The sequence below is a fragment of the Nuphar pumila genome, chromosome 12 (assembly GCF_984573655.1).
Source record: "Nuphar pumila chromosome 12, dmNupPumi1.hap1.1, whole genome shotgun sequence".
Classification (NCBI taxonomy): domain Eukaryota; kingdom Viridiplantae; phylum Streptophyta; class Magnoliopsida; order Nymphaeales; family Nymphaeaceae; genus Nuphar; species Nuphar pumila.
This window is the reverse complement of record NC_143260.1, coordinates 44,453,377-44,470,679: the sequence shown is the minus strand read 5'-3', so window position 1 is coordinate 44,470,679 and position 17,303 is coordinate 44,453,377. Positions and strand designations below refer to the sequence as shown.

The 17,303-nt window shown below is 39.6% G+C and overlaps 1 protein-coding gene across 3 annotated transcripts; it reads right to left on the bottom strand.

Moving 5' to 3' along the window:
* Positions 1–2,196: 2,196 nt before the first annotated feature.
* Positions 2,197–16,330, bottom strand: LOC149820853 (Duplicated homeodomain-like superfamily protein). 3 transcript variants are annotated; one of them, XM_089982108.1, is made up of 4 exons: positions 15,778–16,330; positions 14,600–15,514; positions 12,961–14,097; positions 2,197–5,708 (listed from the first exon to the last, which is right to left on the bottom strand). In XM_089982108.1, exons 1-4 carry the CDS (start codon positions 15,920–15,922, stop codon positions 2,419–2,421), a joined length of 5,487 nt encoding a protein of 1,828 aa, XP_089838234.1. In that variant the 5' UTR covers positions 15,923–16,330; the 3' UTR covers positions 2,197–2,418. The 3 variants fall into 3 exon arrangements, with proteins under 3 accessions (XP_089838234.1, XP_089838235.1, XP_089838236.1); XM_089982109.1 differs by having other exon boundaries at positions 2,197–5,705; XM_089982110.1 differs by lacking the exon at positions 14,600–15,514 and having other exon boundaries at positions 15,778–16,271.
* Between the last annotated feature and the right edge of the window lie 973 nt (positions 16,331–17,303).

Genomic DNA, 17,303 nt, shown 5'->3' with positions numbered 1-17,303 from the left:
TTCGATTACCCCTGGTAAAGGTATCAGGAACGGTCAAACCTCGTATCGACGAGCGAATCTCGTCTCTCCATTTTCTCACAAATTTTCAAAACGGAGGTGAGTAATTTTAAAACATTTTCAAAATTAAGGTCAAGTGAGACCTTTGCAAAAGAGTTCATCTCTCTCTTGTTTCTTTTCTTTTCTTTTCTTTCTTCTTTTCTATCTTGTATTCCCCTTTAGAAAGGGAAATAGAGGCTAGAAAGGAAAAGAGAAGGAAGAGAAGTAACAAAGAGGAAAATTTTTGCAAAGATCACATATATATATATGCAAACTTTTTCATCCTCGCATAAAATATATGCGGACTTATTTGCATTCATTATATTCTTTCACAAAATGTAGACACTCATACAATGCATTCATTTCATTCTTTCATAAAATAAAGTTGTCCATACGGTGCATTCATTATATTCTTTTACAAAATGAAGTTACTCATACATTTCAATTATTTTATTCTTTCACAAAATAAAGTTGATCTTACATTGTATTCATTTCATTCTTTCACAAAATGAAGTTCATACATTACATTCATGTCATTCTTTAACAAAATGAATGAGTAGTAATGCATTGCATTCATTACATTCTTTCACAAAATAAAGTTGCTCGTACATTACATTCATGTCATTCTTTCACAAAATGAATGAATAGTAATACATTGCATTCATTATATTCTTTTACAAAATGAAGTTATTCATACATTGTATTCATTTCATTCTTTCACAAGAATACAGCTTCTCATTGCCTCTTTGATGTGGAGAAAACAAAGTATATGCAGAGATATCTTCATCTCTTAGGCCTTAAGAATGCTGCATATAATTGCATCTTTGATGAGGAGAAAACATTGATTCTACACTTTGTGTTCTAATTTTTTTTATCTCAGAAAGATGCAGAGAAAACATTGATTCTATATTTTGTGTTCTAATTTTTTCTCTCACCTATACCTTGTGATCGAACACTGACTGTGAAATACGTCGACTTTGTGTTGATGGAGAGAAAATACAATATGTCATCATTCTACATCATCATTCATGTTTTCTATGATGAAAATAGGTTGCGAACTTTTATTTCCTCTCTCATCCATACCATAAGATGCATTTATCGAAAAATTGATCGTCGATGATTTTTCGTCGATGAAGTATCATCGATATTTTCACCACTAATTTTTCATTGGTTAAAGACCACAAAAACCCTAGCTTTGTTTTTATATCATGCTCATATGAAAATCTGCATATTTTATAAGAATATCGCATATCTAGTTGTACGGAGAGACACAAATATGTCATGTCCTGAAATTTCTTATATTTGCAATACAAAATTTTTTTTATATTTTATAGGTACCAGATATATGTGATTTTATTAAAGTATTTGCGAAGTGACAATCATAAAGAGGTTTGCAAAACTTGTTTTTGTGCATTTCGTGAAGACCACAAAAAAATGTGTGAACATACATTTAAGTGAAGTTTAAAAGAAATGAGAAATGAAGTTTGCAGGTTTCTCGCGACTTTGGTATAAAATATGTGATTTTACTAAGATATTTATGATTTTATATTTAATAGAGAATACCACATAAATAACATAATTTTTTATGTGCTTTTTAAGATCTGCAAAAAAAATATGTATCTCATTTTAAGTGAGAGTTTATGATGCCTGACAAGTGGAGCGATATATTACGTAAAAGTTTTGCACATGTGAAGGGCAAAAAAGTCCAAACAAAATCAACTATTTACGGTTTTTGTCATTATGCAGATTTTGTAAAATTGTAAGGTTTCTAAGAAAACACATCATTTTTACCGTACAGTACCTATCATTTTTTAATAAATTAAATCATTTGCTGCTTAAATATTTTTTTATAAAATTGATTTACATCAACAAAACCTGCTAAATGGTGATGCGATGGCATTGGTAAATACAAAGCCAATGTCATTCTTTCAGCAATAACATTGATTGACAAGCGGAAAAGGAAAGGATATAGTGCCAAAACTATTTTTTTTTTTCAATCTCATGGTCATGACAGACTCTAGACCGAATATACTTTTCCCAGAAAGAAACTTACCGGGAAAAAATGGACCGGCATTCATTGATTAAATTCTTTCTCGACTTTCCTTTCTTGGCAATTTGCATCAATTATCAGAAGAGGAAGGAAATATAGCTGCTATTGTAGGCCAACCGATGCAAAGGCTCAGGTTATTTCTATTTCATCAATCAAAAATACAACAAATACACAAGATAAAGGCCCTAAAAAGCACGACAGCCATCTTCCAATCTTTCATCGTTTTTTCATTTAGTTTCCATTTCATTTTGTTTAAGGTTACACAATTATTATACAAAGTGGCAAATATGCCACCACAGCCAGAACCTGCACTAGGTAGCCTACACCGCTCCCTATCTGTTTATGTCCCCTCTCCACAAGTCCTCTTCTCCAACTCCGCTCTGCATGCGGAAGTTTTCTGCATACTGCATTTTCAAGGCCACCACCGGATCTGAAACACAATTTACCACGTTTATCCCATCGGCACCCCGGGCTTGCTGCTGCAACCCCAACACTGGTTGCTGCATCTTCTCTAGCATGATACTCCGCTTCTGTAGGTCAGATACCACACTGAGAGGCCTACTCACCTCCACCGTAAAAGGTTGCACTGTCCCACTGCTGTAGATGTGGTAATTGGTAAGCCCGCTTGGACCAATGGTTTCTCTGGATCCATAGAACACTCGATCATCACCCTTACTGGCCGATATTCTATGCTGCTCGATGCTGTGACAGGAGGCTGATCTACAATCATTTACTATGGAACCGCTGGAGATCAATAAACTAGAATCTGGCAAAGCTGATACGCCTGTCTGTATTCTGGTCCCATCCCAGAACCCATAAGAACTCCTTGGGATGTCATCAGAGACTTCATGTTCTGTCAAGCTTAGTCCTGCTGTGTTACCATTTCTTTCTTGCAAAGGATACAGTTTCTGAACAGCAGGAACCCTGTTATCAGTTTGACTAGCAACAGGCTTGCTGTTTGTTGATGGATGAACAACAAGGTTCTGCCCAAACAATTTCACTTCACCTGGCTTCAGAGATTCTCCTTTACTTTCAGACAACAGACTACGTTTTTTGGGAAATCGCTGCTTCAAACCACATGATGTTTCAAACAGATTGGGAGCCTCTGAAGACGTCTGTTCAGTGGCACCGTCGAGGCCATCCAGCTTCTTAGGCAGAAACAACGAATACTCCAGGTGATTACTGTGCCGTCCACTGCCATTCTCCTGTATGAAAAATTGATTCTGCAGTGTCAAGTTGTTTCTGAGTGGATCTTGCAACCTTTTCACACTTGCCAAGCTATGAAGCAATACTTGTTTCTCGCCAACAGAACTAGCAGTTGCACCACCCATATTGTCTTCCGTATTGAAAGCCTGAAGTGAGTAACCTCTGAAATTCACGGGCAGAGCAAGCTTGTTGGAAGATTGGCAACCTGCACCACACTGTCGAAAAAAATCTGAGATTGCAAAGCTACGCATCACCATCTCTGGCTCCTGAACCCGCTTGTTGTGCCTGACCTCTTGAGAATTACGAGATACTTGTGCAACTTGAAGAATGCTACCATCATAATGGCTGGTCGGAGACCTGTCTGTCAAATTTCCCCTCCCCATGGCTTGGCTACTATTCAAAACAGTAGGACAATTCTCCTTCCGTTGCCATGAAATGATCTGAGGTTTTTTACCACAAGCAAGCACCCCGGGCGATGTTAACAGAGGCCCATCAAACATATGAGAGTGATAACTGGATACTGAACAGATACCTGTTGGTGAACTTTCCTCACCCCGCGAATGGGAGTTTTTATTTACATCCAACATGCAGTTGATCGTGCGGCTACTTTGGTGATGGTGATCAATATCAATACTCCTAGAGAGAGTAACACCATGATCGCTATCTTTTGCACTTGGAACAACAATATCAGCAGCAGAATCACGTTGATCAGAGGAAATGCATCCGGGCAGCTGCTTTGAGGAACAACCCCATGTGACTGATTCTGATTTGGACTGCCCATTGGAAATATCTGAAAGACCAGTAAGATGTGCATCAGAAACTACATTCTGTTTTGTCTCTGCAGTGAAATCATTCTTATGACAATTGTCACCTTCAGAATTTCCACAGCTATCACCTAGTTGACTAACCAGGATCTGTGTATCAGGACCTGCTTCTTCGAGCTCAACACCAGGACCTGTACCATCATGGTTCTGACATGCAACATCAACAGTCAAACCCCCCACGTCCTGCTCCACCTTGGGATCAATTCCCTCTAAGTTTTCTTTACACAATATATCACAATGATCAATTGCAGATTCTTGAAGCGAACATGCTGGATGATCATCTTCATCATGTTTTATTTCAGTCTCCTGGCTCAACTTTGCAATCCTTTCCTCAGCATCAGCTACGATGCTCTCCTTCACCTGCAAGGAGTTGCTTCCAGAGTATCCATAACCCTCATTGCTACTACTGAACATAGAACTCCCAAAACCTACAGGGGAGCTATCCATTTCCAACTTGAGACAGCCTCGAGTGGTGCAAAATGCCGAATCCATCTCCCCAGCGCAAGCATCCTCAGTGTCACTGCGACCTCCATGGGCATCGCTAAGGGGGGTTCCTTCATTGCCCAATCCAATATGGATGACATCCAGACCAAGGCATTTGCGAGCCTTACTGAAAAAGATTTTACATTGGTCCCTCGACCTTGAGCCAACACAGCGGGAGATGGTTGCAAAATCTTTCCCATAGCTTCTCAAAGCGGTGATGAAGATGGCCTTCTCAGCATCTGTCCAATCTGAAAAGGCTACCTCCCCATAGCTCTCATCAGAACAAGTGTCTTCATCTATATTGTGCATCACCTCAGGTGTCAAAGGTGTGTCCATCCCACTGTCCATCTTCTGGTATTTCCAATCATTATAACCATCACCTGGATCAATGGAGCTGGTAACACAAGAGCTCACAGCCTCAGAGGATAGGGTCCCACAAATCCCAACCATCAGATCTGCTGCACTGGTTCTAGCATCCCTCTCACTTCCCATCATTTCTAGATCACCTGTCCTTTCTGAAACTCCATCATCCATTTCAGACATTTTGCAATCATAGTAGCCATCCAAGGGCAGTCCTTCCATGAAATTCAACCCAGCAGGTTGGTTTTCACATGCATGAGCAGCAGCAACAGAGGCTGCTCCCAATATATCAAGACAAACAGCATTAGCCTCATGGTTCCACTTCTTCCCAGCTGTTACAAGGTATCTATTTGTTGAAGCAGACTTTGCTTCCTTGGTCTTCTTTACTTTGTCAAAAGCCTCTGATTTATGGTTCTTGTAGTAAAACTCAACACAATCGGCTGTTGTCTTATGCTTAAAAAATGATGCAATTTTTGAGAAATCTTTCCCAAATGCAGCCAACATTTCCATGAAATTTTCTCTCTCTTCTTCAGTCCATGGGTTGATCATGGCCCTTTCTTTCTCAACAGCACAAGGGTCTTCAACCAAGCCATTACATGAAATAAATCCTAAATAATGTCTCTCGTTTTTGTCTAAAATCAAAGCAGGCATCTTCAAATTATTTCTGCAAACCTTTGTTTGGGAATCTGATAGCAACTTGCCTGTAAATGTGACCACCTCTGTAGTCGGAACTAAGGTTAAATTACCTGCTGGAATAAGAAAAACAAATAACACAAATAAGATTAACATCAACAGTGGCAAGATAAACACCAAGAAGGCCTTCATCACAGGAAAGCCCCAGCACACACTTCAAATGATAGAAGACAAACCTGAGCAAATAATTTTCCACATGAAGGCACATTTAATATCATTATCTAGATATTTGAGCCATGATGAATACTGGAACAAATCAATCAAATTGCAACCATCATCATTGCAATAACAATCTTAGGTGTACAACCAACCAGCAGCCGATTAGAGCATGTTTCGAATACTGAATCCCGGCATGGCCCTCCACATAAATGTATGCAATAATGCAATGGACAAAGAGATGATACAAAAAGGACCAACAATCACAGTTTACATCTCTGTATTCAGTTTTGGGCAGCAAGGAAAATAGGGTAGACCCCAACTCCATCTTTCAGTCCCTTGAAATTTGAATATAACAGTAAAGAGATGATGGAATTGAATACATCTGGCAAGGCCATCTACTCATCTTCCTTGTGCTTTCCATCAAATGGTTCACTAGCAACTTTTGTGAAAAAACAACACATGCACTTGTGCATGGCTGCACACACACGTAGAAAATTATCACACTGGGAGAAGTCAGTACCAGAGACATGATTGTTAACTGATAAAGATGTACAGCAGTTGAAACCCAAATCTAAGAGTAAAACTGAACTAAGTGCCTATGTTGGAGATATTCATCCAACTGTCACAGACACAGACACTCGACTTAGTATGCTTATCTTGTTTCAACACGATAGGATACTCAGACACTTCATGGACACAGTCAAACCAGCTTCATACAGAGTAAACATTGTGTCATTAACTTAATATATTTTCTTTTATGATCTTATTTACTTATTTTGTATTCACTTGAGAGTTCTTTTTCTTTTAAAATTTGTCATTAATTACATTACATTTCAATTTCAACTTAGTTTCACTAATTTGATGTTCCTAATTACAGTGATTTAAAATTGTTATTTTATACACACACACATACATACATCTATGTGTCTGTACCAAAGTTATCAGACTGGGAAGCAGAAGCGGGAAACAAAACGAGAGGCGGAAGTGAGAAGCGAGATATTTTAAATTTTATAAGCGAGAATCGAGGAATCAATTTAAAGGCAAAATAGGAATAAAAGAGGAAGTGATATGGGATCAAATGGGAAGCAAAATATGAATCAAAGGAAAATTAAATAAAAACTAAAATAAAAAAATTTATTCTTAAATTTTGTGATTTCGTAATGTAGGAATTAAATTCTTCTCAAAATCTAAAAATGATAGTTGTTAATTTAAAGAAAGTACATGAGAAGTGAGCAAGAAGTGTGAAAGGAAGCACATGGAAAACATAAAAAGATGCGTGAGATAAACGTACAGGAATAATGTAGGGAAGCAGGAAATAAACGTGTAGTTAGTGAGTTTCGAGGAAGCGCACTTCCCACCTATCTATGAAGCTTCCAGTAACTCTGGTCTGTACAGAAATGTCCTCATGTCTTAATTTCTGAAAATCATCAGATCATACCAAACACATCCGCGTCGTGTCCCGTTTTCACATCTGTATCCATGTGACAGCCATCGAAAAGACCATACCATCTTGAGCTGGATATTTACAGAGGTACAATGTTCCTTCATGTCGGAATTAATCCCAATGGCTTGCAGTTCATAGTAGCTCGAAATACAGAAATACAAAGGACATACTCAAGCAGACTGGCATCATACAATGTGTTTCATATATTGTGATAAAAAGAACTCAAAGCTTTTATATAAATAACTAAAAGCCTTCAAAAGAATAAATCTTTCAGCAGCTGCAGGCACAAACGTGGTTATAGTCTACAACACAAAACCAAGAGTTCCTGCACTTCTCCTATTCCCTTGCCTAATAACAGGACTCATTGATTTCACTGTGGCAGCCTTAGGTTGGTACTATTTATGGGAAAACCTTATATTTTTTCCTTCACAGGTTAAAATTATTTGCAGCCATGAGTGTATGTGCGAATAATACCAACTTAAGTGTATAGGACTTTGGATACACCCTATTCATTCCAAGCCACAGCAAGGCCAGAAATCAAATGGGCCCATTCAGCAAGGATGCTCCCCCTCTCCAAATTACATCCCAGCAGTGGCCAAAATGACAAGAACATTCTAAGAGGCAAAACAGAAATTGAGATGACCATATGGTTTCTGCTGAGATGACAACAATTGCCTGTTGATCACATAACTCCAACACCAACTCAACAGGAAACTAGTAGTACTACAACTAAAAATATATTTGCATCCTTATAAATATTTACAAAATCAAGCACATCTTTCATTTAAAGAAAATTTCATACAATTTCACTCTTTTTGTGAAAATGATGAAACTAAACAAGGTCACCAAAGGCAATATCCATATGTACAACAACCCACCTGCCTAGGTTCTCATCGATTTTTTATAACAACTAACTGTTAGACCACAAGCAGCATTAACATTTAAGAACACCACCCTTATGACAAGCAGTCATACCATATGGGGCGTTATTGCCCTTTGGATTGTTCCATAATTATTAACAACTGACCTTATATGTGCAATAATATGATCAAATTCTAGACCAGAAAGTCCCAATGAGACCAAATACTGAAATGACTGTCTGACATTCATTTCCTATTCAGCAAAATAAGGAGAGGGATACTCCAATCACCATGCCTTATAGAGCAACAAAACATGCATATAATAATGCAAGGCATTAGATAAACCACAGATATCATGGATTAAAATCATAGACACTGCAATAATATAGTAGAGCAGACCAAAATCAAATACAAATATTTTAGACATCAACTGAATTAACTACAAAGAGAAAAAGTCAAACATGTCCACGTTTTCTCATTTATGAAAACTCATACAAGCATGACATCACGAGCAATATTTCCATCTCAAATTTGAAGCTTATAAAATCACAAGTATGAAAAGGTACACCCAAACGTTAGCCAAAAGAAGCTGTCCCTGAATATGCAAGGACGCACATATTTTAGATAGGATACCTAAGATACATATTCTCCAGCTCAAAGAAAAGTTCTAATAACAACGAAAAATTACGCAATATTCTGCAATATGCAGACCACATGGGAATCAACAGCACATATGAGATTATGAGAATGTAGTGGCTTGATAGATAAGAGCATGATGCAAGTCTTTATGCAAAGCCCTCTTCAGCATGTGGCTCTGAAGGCTGGCAACTCGCAAGGCCCTCCAAAGCATAGTTGGCAAACTCATGACTCGGATTCGGATCGCCCAACCCTTGACTCGTGACACAGCAGGTCGACTCGGTCACTCGGACGAGATAGGACTATGCATTTTCTAGTGTTAAGATATGGAAAAAAATCAAAATCCATACTATATAATCACTAAATTTAGCACATGACATCAATGACTAAGCTATATAAGTATTCAACTATACATAATTGTTAATATTTATGATTTAAAAACATGATTCTTTATAACAAGTATTCTTTTATGGGCATTATGCATTAAACCACAAAATGCATGACAAAAAATACAATAAGAGGCATGTGGATCTGTGGTCCTAAAACGGTGGCCCAGTTGGGGTCCGATCCAGGTCAGCTTGGGCGATTCCTGAGTTGACTCGCCGGGTTTGCCAACTATGCTCCAAAGAAGTTTCTGATTAAAAATATATGAACTTAACATAAACCAAAGTTAGTAAAAATGAAAAAAAAATAGTCTAGACCAGAGTTACCCAAAGCTTCATAGATCGATGGAAAGCACGCTTCTCAAAAACTCACTTTGGATGTGCGAAATTCCTTGCTTCTGAAACTTAATGGGAATCTTGATTCTCCCACGCTTCTCCTATGCTTCTCACACGTTTTTCATGTTCTTCATGTGCTTCCTTTCACGCTTCCCACTCACTTCTCATGTACTTTCTCTAACTTGGCAATCATTATTTTTAGATTTTGAGAAGAATTTAATTTTTATACTACAAAATCATGAAATTTAAAAAAAATTAATTTTAGTTTTTACTCCCTTCCCATTCGATTAGTATTTTGCTTCCCATTCAACCTCATATCACTTCCTTTTTATTCCTATTTTTTCTTTTAAATTGATTTCTCGTTTTCCACTTCTTATAAATTTTAAAACACCTCGCTTCTCACTCCCACTTCGACTTCCTAGTATGATAACCTTGGTCTGGACTATGGAACAGAGTAGAATTGTTCATTATCTTCTTCACAAGCGATTTTGAATGTGCAACATGGTCAACTAGGTTCACAACCAGGAAAAGAAATAAATGGAAGAACCACTTCAACTCACTCAGCAGAACTTTCTGGAGGGGTACGGTATTTAGTAACATGTCAAGATCCAAACTCTCCAAGTGCAATGTTCAAGACTAAAAAACCCAATTTCAAAACTTATCCAATAAATATAGGAACTCTGATCTTGGTCAATGAGTCAACAACTTTATTCTGGAGATAATTATCAAATGCAGAGATAGACAAGCTGTCTTATGTCAAAGAAACCATAGACCAGAGTCAGGCAGCTTGGCTCTAGGAAGTTCAGAGGTGAAATAAGGGTAAAGCACTAAAAATCACAACAATGCAATCCAATTTCAAACACACAAGATCTGCAGCTCTTATCCAACAAAGCAGAGATCAATCTAGGAAAGGTAACACACATCAATTGGAAATCAAACAAATTTAGCAGAATATTTGAGCCAAAAGGACATATTAAATCAGATCCAAAATGAATCAAAAGAGAAGCACTAGTAACACCTGCAAAGGATATCCATACACATCACCACCACGTACAAAGCCATAGGGTTGGCAATGGGCTGGTCGGCCCACTTGCAACCCACCCACTGAGACAGGATCACAGAATCCTGGTCCAGGCTGACGGGCTAGGGTCTAAAATCATGTGCAAACAGGCTGGGCCATGCACCTGTCATCGGCAGAGCACAAGAAGACCCTTACACTCATCCATTAATAACCTTTAGCCCCCCCTGAGAGAGCATAAATTTCCATGAAGCGGATCAGGTGAAAGACGAGATGCATTAAGTCCATCATAATAATCTAAGAAGCACAGTACTAGCAAATAAAGGCCATCACCTGGCTCTTGAGATTGGACTCTACAAGTGTTAAGATTCTCCAAAACCCCCAATGAAAATGCCCCAAATTTCCTTTGAAGGAAAAGCAAGCCCAAGTGGCTGACTGTTAGTGTGTCACAGAAACCTCCCCATCACAAGTGTTAAGATTCTCCAAAACCCCCAATGAAAATGCCCCAAATTTCCTTTGAAGGAAAAGCAAGCCCAAGTGGCTGACTGTTAGTGTGTCACAGAAACCTCCCCATCTACCTACAATGTGGGTAGCAGTTCACTTCTCAACTTTTTGAAGGTTACAAGGTTAAATTTGTTTCTCATGATGTCACTGTGATGGTCAGAGTTTCCTTTCTGAGTTTATGTTCTATTGTTTACTTTTCTTAGGTTAACAGATAACTGCCCTCCTGTTGAAGCCACCAATGTTTCAGTTTCAAGTTTGTGCACTTTACTGCTTATCCAAATAAAGGCCCTTCTGCTCAAAAATCCTCTTGACCACACTAGATACCAAACCCAAAATTCAAATTCCCTAAGTGAACATCAGCTCAAGACAATTACACCATCATCTAAAATAAATGGATCCCTAAGAAATAACAGTGAGTGCTACTTCCTAAAACTTCATGCGACCTGAGAGCAGTCCTTCATTGGAAATCAGGCCATGCCTTTATAAATATCACTTGAAACCACTACACAGGAACATGGCATGAATTGGAATGAGCAGGTCATTACAACCACAATGAGGGTGGCAAGCCAGGGGTGGTAATGCAACAAGATATTTTATTTTTAAATGGAACAATACTGGCTAACAGAATGAAGTAACAGTCAATTTGTGAAGTTTCCAAATAGGAGTCTTGACCAAACTATATAGGAAGGGCAGAAAAAGCCGTCTCTAACTTGACACTTGACAGCAATCACATCACTGGATCAAACAAGGACAAGTCCTCAAAAAAAATTTGATGGAAGGAGCACAAACAATCATGAAACATCAAACCATTGGAAGAGTTAAATAATAGCTTCCAATTTATCTTGTAATTCTTTCAAAGAATCAGCAAAAAAAATTTATGCTAATTAATTAAAAAGAAAAAGAAAAATGGTTTCTTTTTCATGAATCAAGCAGCTTCTTCACCTGATTTTCTAATGTTATAACTGGTGGGAAATGATGTGCCTTCACTCCTCCATCCAGCCATGAACACCAGATTTCATTCTTACCTGCTTGAATCACCAAAAAGATGCATAACATCGACTAAAAGACATTGGGAAAAAACATACAAGAAGCCAGGTTTGTTTATCCTAATATAAGGGAGAAATTCCCTTTGACTCTAGAGAAAACAAAACTCTAAGAAAAAAAATTAAAAACCAAATGAATAATCTTGAAAGCATATGTTTGAATTCAGATGGATCAACAAATTATGCCTGAATCAACCATAGATAAATCAACTGACTGCTCACAGTTAATCCCATCAGATTAATACGTAACTCAGTCATTCCATTTTTTAGTTGACACACCCAGCCAGACAAAACTGGAATGTGAATTGGAGAATCTCAAGTCATCAAACCTAGAAAGTACGCCAAAGTTACAGCACCATGATGCATCGCATTACCAATCATTGAAGATCTAATAACTTTTGTTTACAAAACAAATAGGCACTCATAACTGTGAAAGAGATTTTCTACCATTACAACTTCAAATATATAAAGCACAAAAGTGTTCCATTACATGCACTGGAGAAAGGTTGACCATCTTGGTCAAGCAACCTTCAAATTACTTCCTCAAATAGAAAAATCACAAGCCATTCAGTTGCACTACATAAAACTAAGTTGTAATTAAAAATATCCCAAATTTTACAAGAAAAACAAAAACAGAAGACTAGTTCTCAATGCCAGGAAAAAAAGACCATTCACAGAGGAGAAACAATAAATGAAATAAGTTATTTTTCATCATAAACAAAATAATGAAGTTTATATTTCAAATAGAAGCAACCATAAGTTGGATGTAAAGGAAAAATCAGGACCATGCCACATCTCTCAGGACACTGTGTTACATATATTGACAGGAAAGTCCATTATCTGAGATATCACTACAGAAAAAATTGGAAGAAAAAATTGTGGCATGATATTTGACTAAAATAGGGCTAAGCATGTGAACTCTCACCAGGTGAAGTAAACCGTGATCTGATAGAAGAGCGATGTTTCTGAAATCCATTCTGGAAGGAATGGGAACTTGGTTCAAGACGCTTTTGTTGTTTTGATCGATACTTCCTGATAGACAACAGCCGCAGATCTTCCTTCCATAAGTGGTAAAATGCTCTGAACTTAAGAGTAAGAGCCCGCTCTTTGAATCTGAGATAACATTTCCGCCTTGCAAGATTTGCTTCAACGTTTACACCAAAGTTCCCACGTATCACATTATCTGCAGCTCTCCCAAGATCTTCTGGCGATGTAGATTGGTATTGAAGGATCCAAACTGGGAGAAATTTGTCAAGTTCCTCTGATGCTTCTCTTGCCAACTCCTTATTTAGTGTCAAAACTGAGGTGGTTAATGTGCTATTTGTTTCTCCAAATAACATCCTATTGGAACAACCATAAGCATCCTGAATTAAGCAATTATTGGTTTTGGGGGCAGACAGACTATCTGAGTTTTTTGTGCTGACGGATGGCTCAACAGATGTGTTTTCATCAGGTACGTATTCTACAGGATCAATGTCCACACAGGATGACTCACCCACAAGCTGTGGTTTACAAGTATGACACGCATCAACTAATTCAGCACTTTGTGGGCACTGAACATCAGAAGGAATATCAGCAGACATTTTGGGACATGTAGAAACCAAGACTGAAGGATAAGATCGAGGAGAATCATTCAAGGGGTTCGATCCTGGTGATGCTTCCTCAGATGCATTCAATTCTTCTCTACACACTTCTGTAACACCATCACACGGGTTAGTGGCTGCATGATAAATATTCATCCTATCAATTTCGGAGCCAAGTGACCTCAGCTCATTTTCTGACAGGTCGATTTCACATTCTTTTTTCTCTAACACCTTCATTATGCCATTTTTTAATGAAGCCAACTTGTTAAGAGAAGCAGTTCCCATAAAGCTGTAGTGGTGAGAGAAAGAGTCCTCAGAGTGAATCAAGTCAGAAATTAAACCATCTACTGCATTGATGTCTAAATTGTACAAATCCCCAGCGAACTCTTCAGCAACACCGTCAGTCCCATGGTCAGTGGAAGCACCAGAACGATCACCAACATAACTAGCAACCTTCAAGGAATTTGTGTCTTCCACACCTGTGTAGAACAAATTCGCAATGAATACACAAATCATCTTTCAGTGTGCATGTCAAACAGGCACTAAGTACTTCACATTGTGCACTATCAAATAAGTGTTATTTCACATTGCTTAATAATCTTTTTGCTCGAAAAGAAGACACCAAAGGATGAAGAGTGGAGGAAGAGGAGAGGACAAGAGATAAAACAGGAACACATGATATTGGCATCAGATAAACAGTGTCACAGGTAAATCACTATGTTAGGTTTACATAAAATGTCTATCTAATATTTTGGATATGCATACATGAAAGCATGCCACCAAAATAGCTTCTTCTGAAGATACAACGTAAGAAATACATTAGAAGAAAGCACCATGAGATAGCTCTCAAATAAAAATAAAACAATGGTGCACAATCTTTAGATCAGGAATTGGAAATTTCTCAAAAATTCTATTCTTTTTCAAAGCAGCAGCAAGAACATCAACAACAGATAAAGAAAACTAAATAATTACGAGGCCAACCTGGTGACATACAGGAAGACACTAAAGATGTTGCCCTTGGAGAAGCACATGTCATCTTGGCCATCGCTCTAGGGCTCCCATCTTGCAATCCCGGGAAAGGAGAGTCTGATCTCTTCAGATCAGGGCCTTGAAGACCAAGGTCGCTCTTCCCACAAATATCTTCCTGGCCTTCTACTTTCTCCTTCTCGTATTTTGCAAGACCTTGGCCCCAACCGAGCCTCTGTTTCTTCCTAGGGTGCGAACTATCACCAGAGGCTGCTGATGCAGCACCAGTAACAGCATCTCCTGAAGGGGAACGCGATGGAGTTGTCTTTCTGGCCATCTCAGGTCCATCCCCAGCCTCTACCCTACCGGATTTTGATCCAGCAGACAGAGAAATTACAGAAAACGATGCACTGCTGGGCCTTGCCCATTTCAGCGGTTTCCACCTAATAGAACCAAGCGAACTCTCATGTGAATAACCACCTTGGCTCCCAGTGAGCCGGTCAATCAGGACTTCCATGCTTTTCTCCCAGTATCTCCCATGGAACCCATCGATACCCATCTTGTCGCTCTGTTTCTCGAAATAGTGGCGATCCCACTGGCTCTCAGAACCCGGCTGAGAATGATGGCGGTGACTCGTATGCCCCACAGATTCCTCATGCCGGCCGGTGGAAGAGGGAAAGTAACCGTCTCCGCTGTCAGACTGGTATCCCTTGCATTCTCTCTGGCCGCTCTTGGATGATGTGGCCTCAACACCCTTAACATCCCTGGTGCTCCTGCCGGTTTTCCCATCCAAAAGATGAGAGGAAGAAGGGTGGCAGTTCTCATCCTCGATCATCCGATCATGGGAACGAGGATCTGTTGCCGGCCGTGAACCACACCCATAACTGGATTCCTCTGGAAACAACCGGTAGTTCCCCTGTTTACCAAACCCTAATCACCACACAGAACCCCCACCCCCAACGAACACATTAAAAAAGAAAAGCAAAAATCAAAACAAAACAAAACAAAAAACAAAAGATCTGGTTTCTGCTTGAGAGAAATCGCAGATCTTCCAGGAAAGCCTAGAAATTGCTCGACCAAACCAAAGAAACAAGAAAACGGAAACATGAGAAAAAAGAACGCATCTTCAAGATGCGAACCCAAGGAGGAGGAAGAAATCCTAGATTCGGCAAAAGCGAAGGGTGAATAGGTACCTGGAACACGAGGGCCGTCGTCAGAGCGGCTCTGGCGGAGGGGCGCACCGTCGCCAGACTTCCATTTCCCAGCGGCGGCGGCGGCCTCATATTTCCGCTCCCTAAGGAAGTCCTTGCGGTCCCACGGCGAGGGTTCTGGAGGCATGAAAGCCCGGCAAAACGCATCTGCGGCAACCGAGCCGGCGGTGGAAAGCGGGGCAAGCGTTCCAACTCTCTTTCTCTCCTCGCGCTAAGCTAGAGTTTCCGGTGGCTTTCCGGCGTAGTGACGACGCTTCCTCAGTAGAGAGTGGGCGTCCTCTTCCGAAGGCGGCGGCTACGACGACGACGGAGGGACAGAAACTGAGAATTGCAGAGACAAGTGGTGGGGGAGGGGGAACCCTAGACCTCACAATAGAGAAGAATATGACGATGGAAAAGAAACCTGGGCCGTCGATCAGGGGATCTCCTTCCGTTTTTCCGTCGCTGCGGAAAGAGAGCAGAGCGAAAAAACTTTTGTCGAATGCAAATGGAGGAGTCGATAAGAGACAGCAACCAGGATTTCAGGCGTTTAACCAGATTCCAATCCTTTCTCGATTCCGCTTAATGATTTTTCCGTCCGGACTAGGGATGGCAATGGACCGGGGAGGGGGACAGGGTCTCCACCCCGCCCCGTCTCAAAGATTAGAACCCCCATCCTCGCACGGGGATGGATTTTAACCTCCACCCTCGCCTATGTCCCGGTTCAAACGAGGATGACGTCGGGGCGGGGCCTCGTTTCCATGTAGTCTATTGCCATCCTTTAGAAGGATGGGGGGCGGGGTGGGGGCAGGGAAAAGTGTAAGTCCATTTTAACCTTCGTCCCCGCCCTCATCCCCGTTTCCTACCTTTCATCCCTGGTTTAAACAGGGTGGGGCCCCACTTTCCCCGGGTCTACTGCCATCCCTAGTCCGGACCCTCTCTCTCTCTCTCTCTATATATATATATATATATATATATATATATATATATATACTTTTTTTTTCATGCTTACCCTTCTGTTTATTTCTTTTTCGATTTCGTCCCCCTTACTTTTCTTTATTTCTCTTTTTGCGGGCAATCTTTAGGGCCTTTTTTTTGCCTCACATAAGTAGATAACTTTGGCCATCATAAAAACAAAAATTAACTGAAATAACAAGCCTTGAAACTATAGTAAAGTTGGTAATTTATTAAATTTTTTAAAGTAAATTAACTAACGTAAATGTCAAAGAAAAGTCTTCATACAATAAAATAAAAGGATTCTTACAGCCAGCCAACGCATCTTTACTCCGTCTCACTCGTTTTCTCTTGGGCAAAGCGCTGTCATGAGGTTCGGGTTTGACCCGATAGATATCAAGCCGGATCTCATAAAAGTTGGGTTTGAAATCATTGAATAGGTTAGATTAGTTATTCATGTCAAAACAGGGCTTAGTGGTATGTAGATCTGGGTCTATTCCTGGAGTTCCAAACTAGAATCTTGTTAGACCCAAGTTCTGAATAGATCACAATTTTCAATATGAAAAAACAAAAAA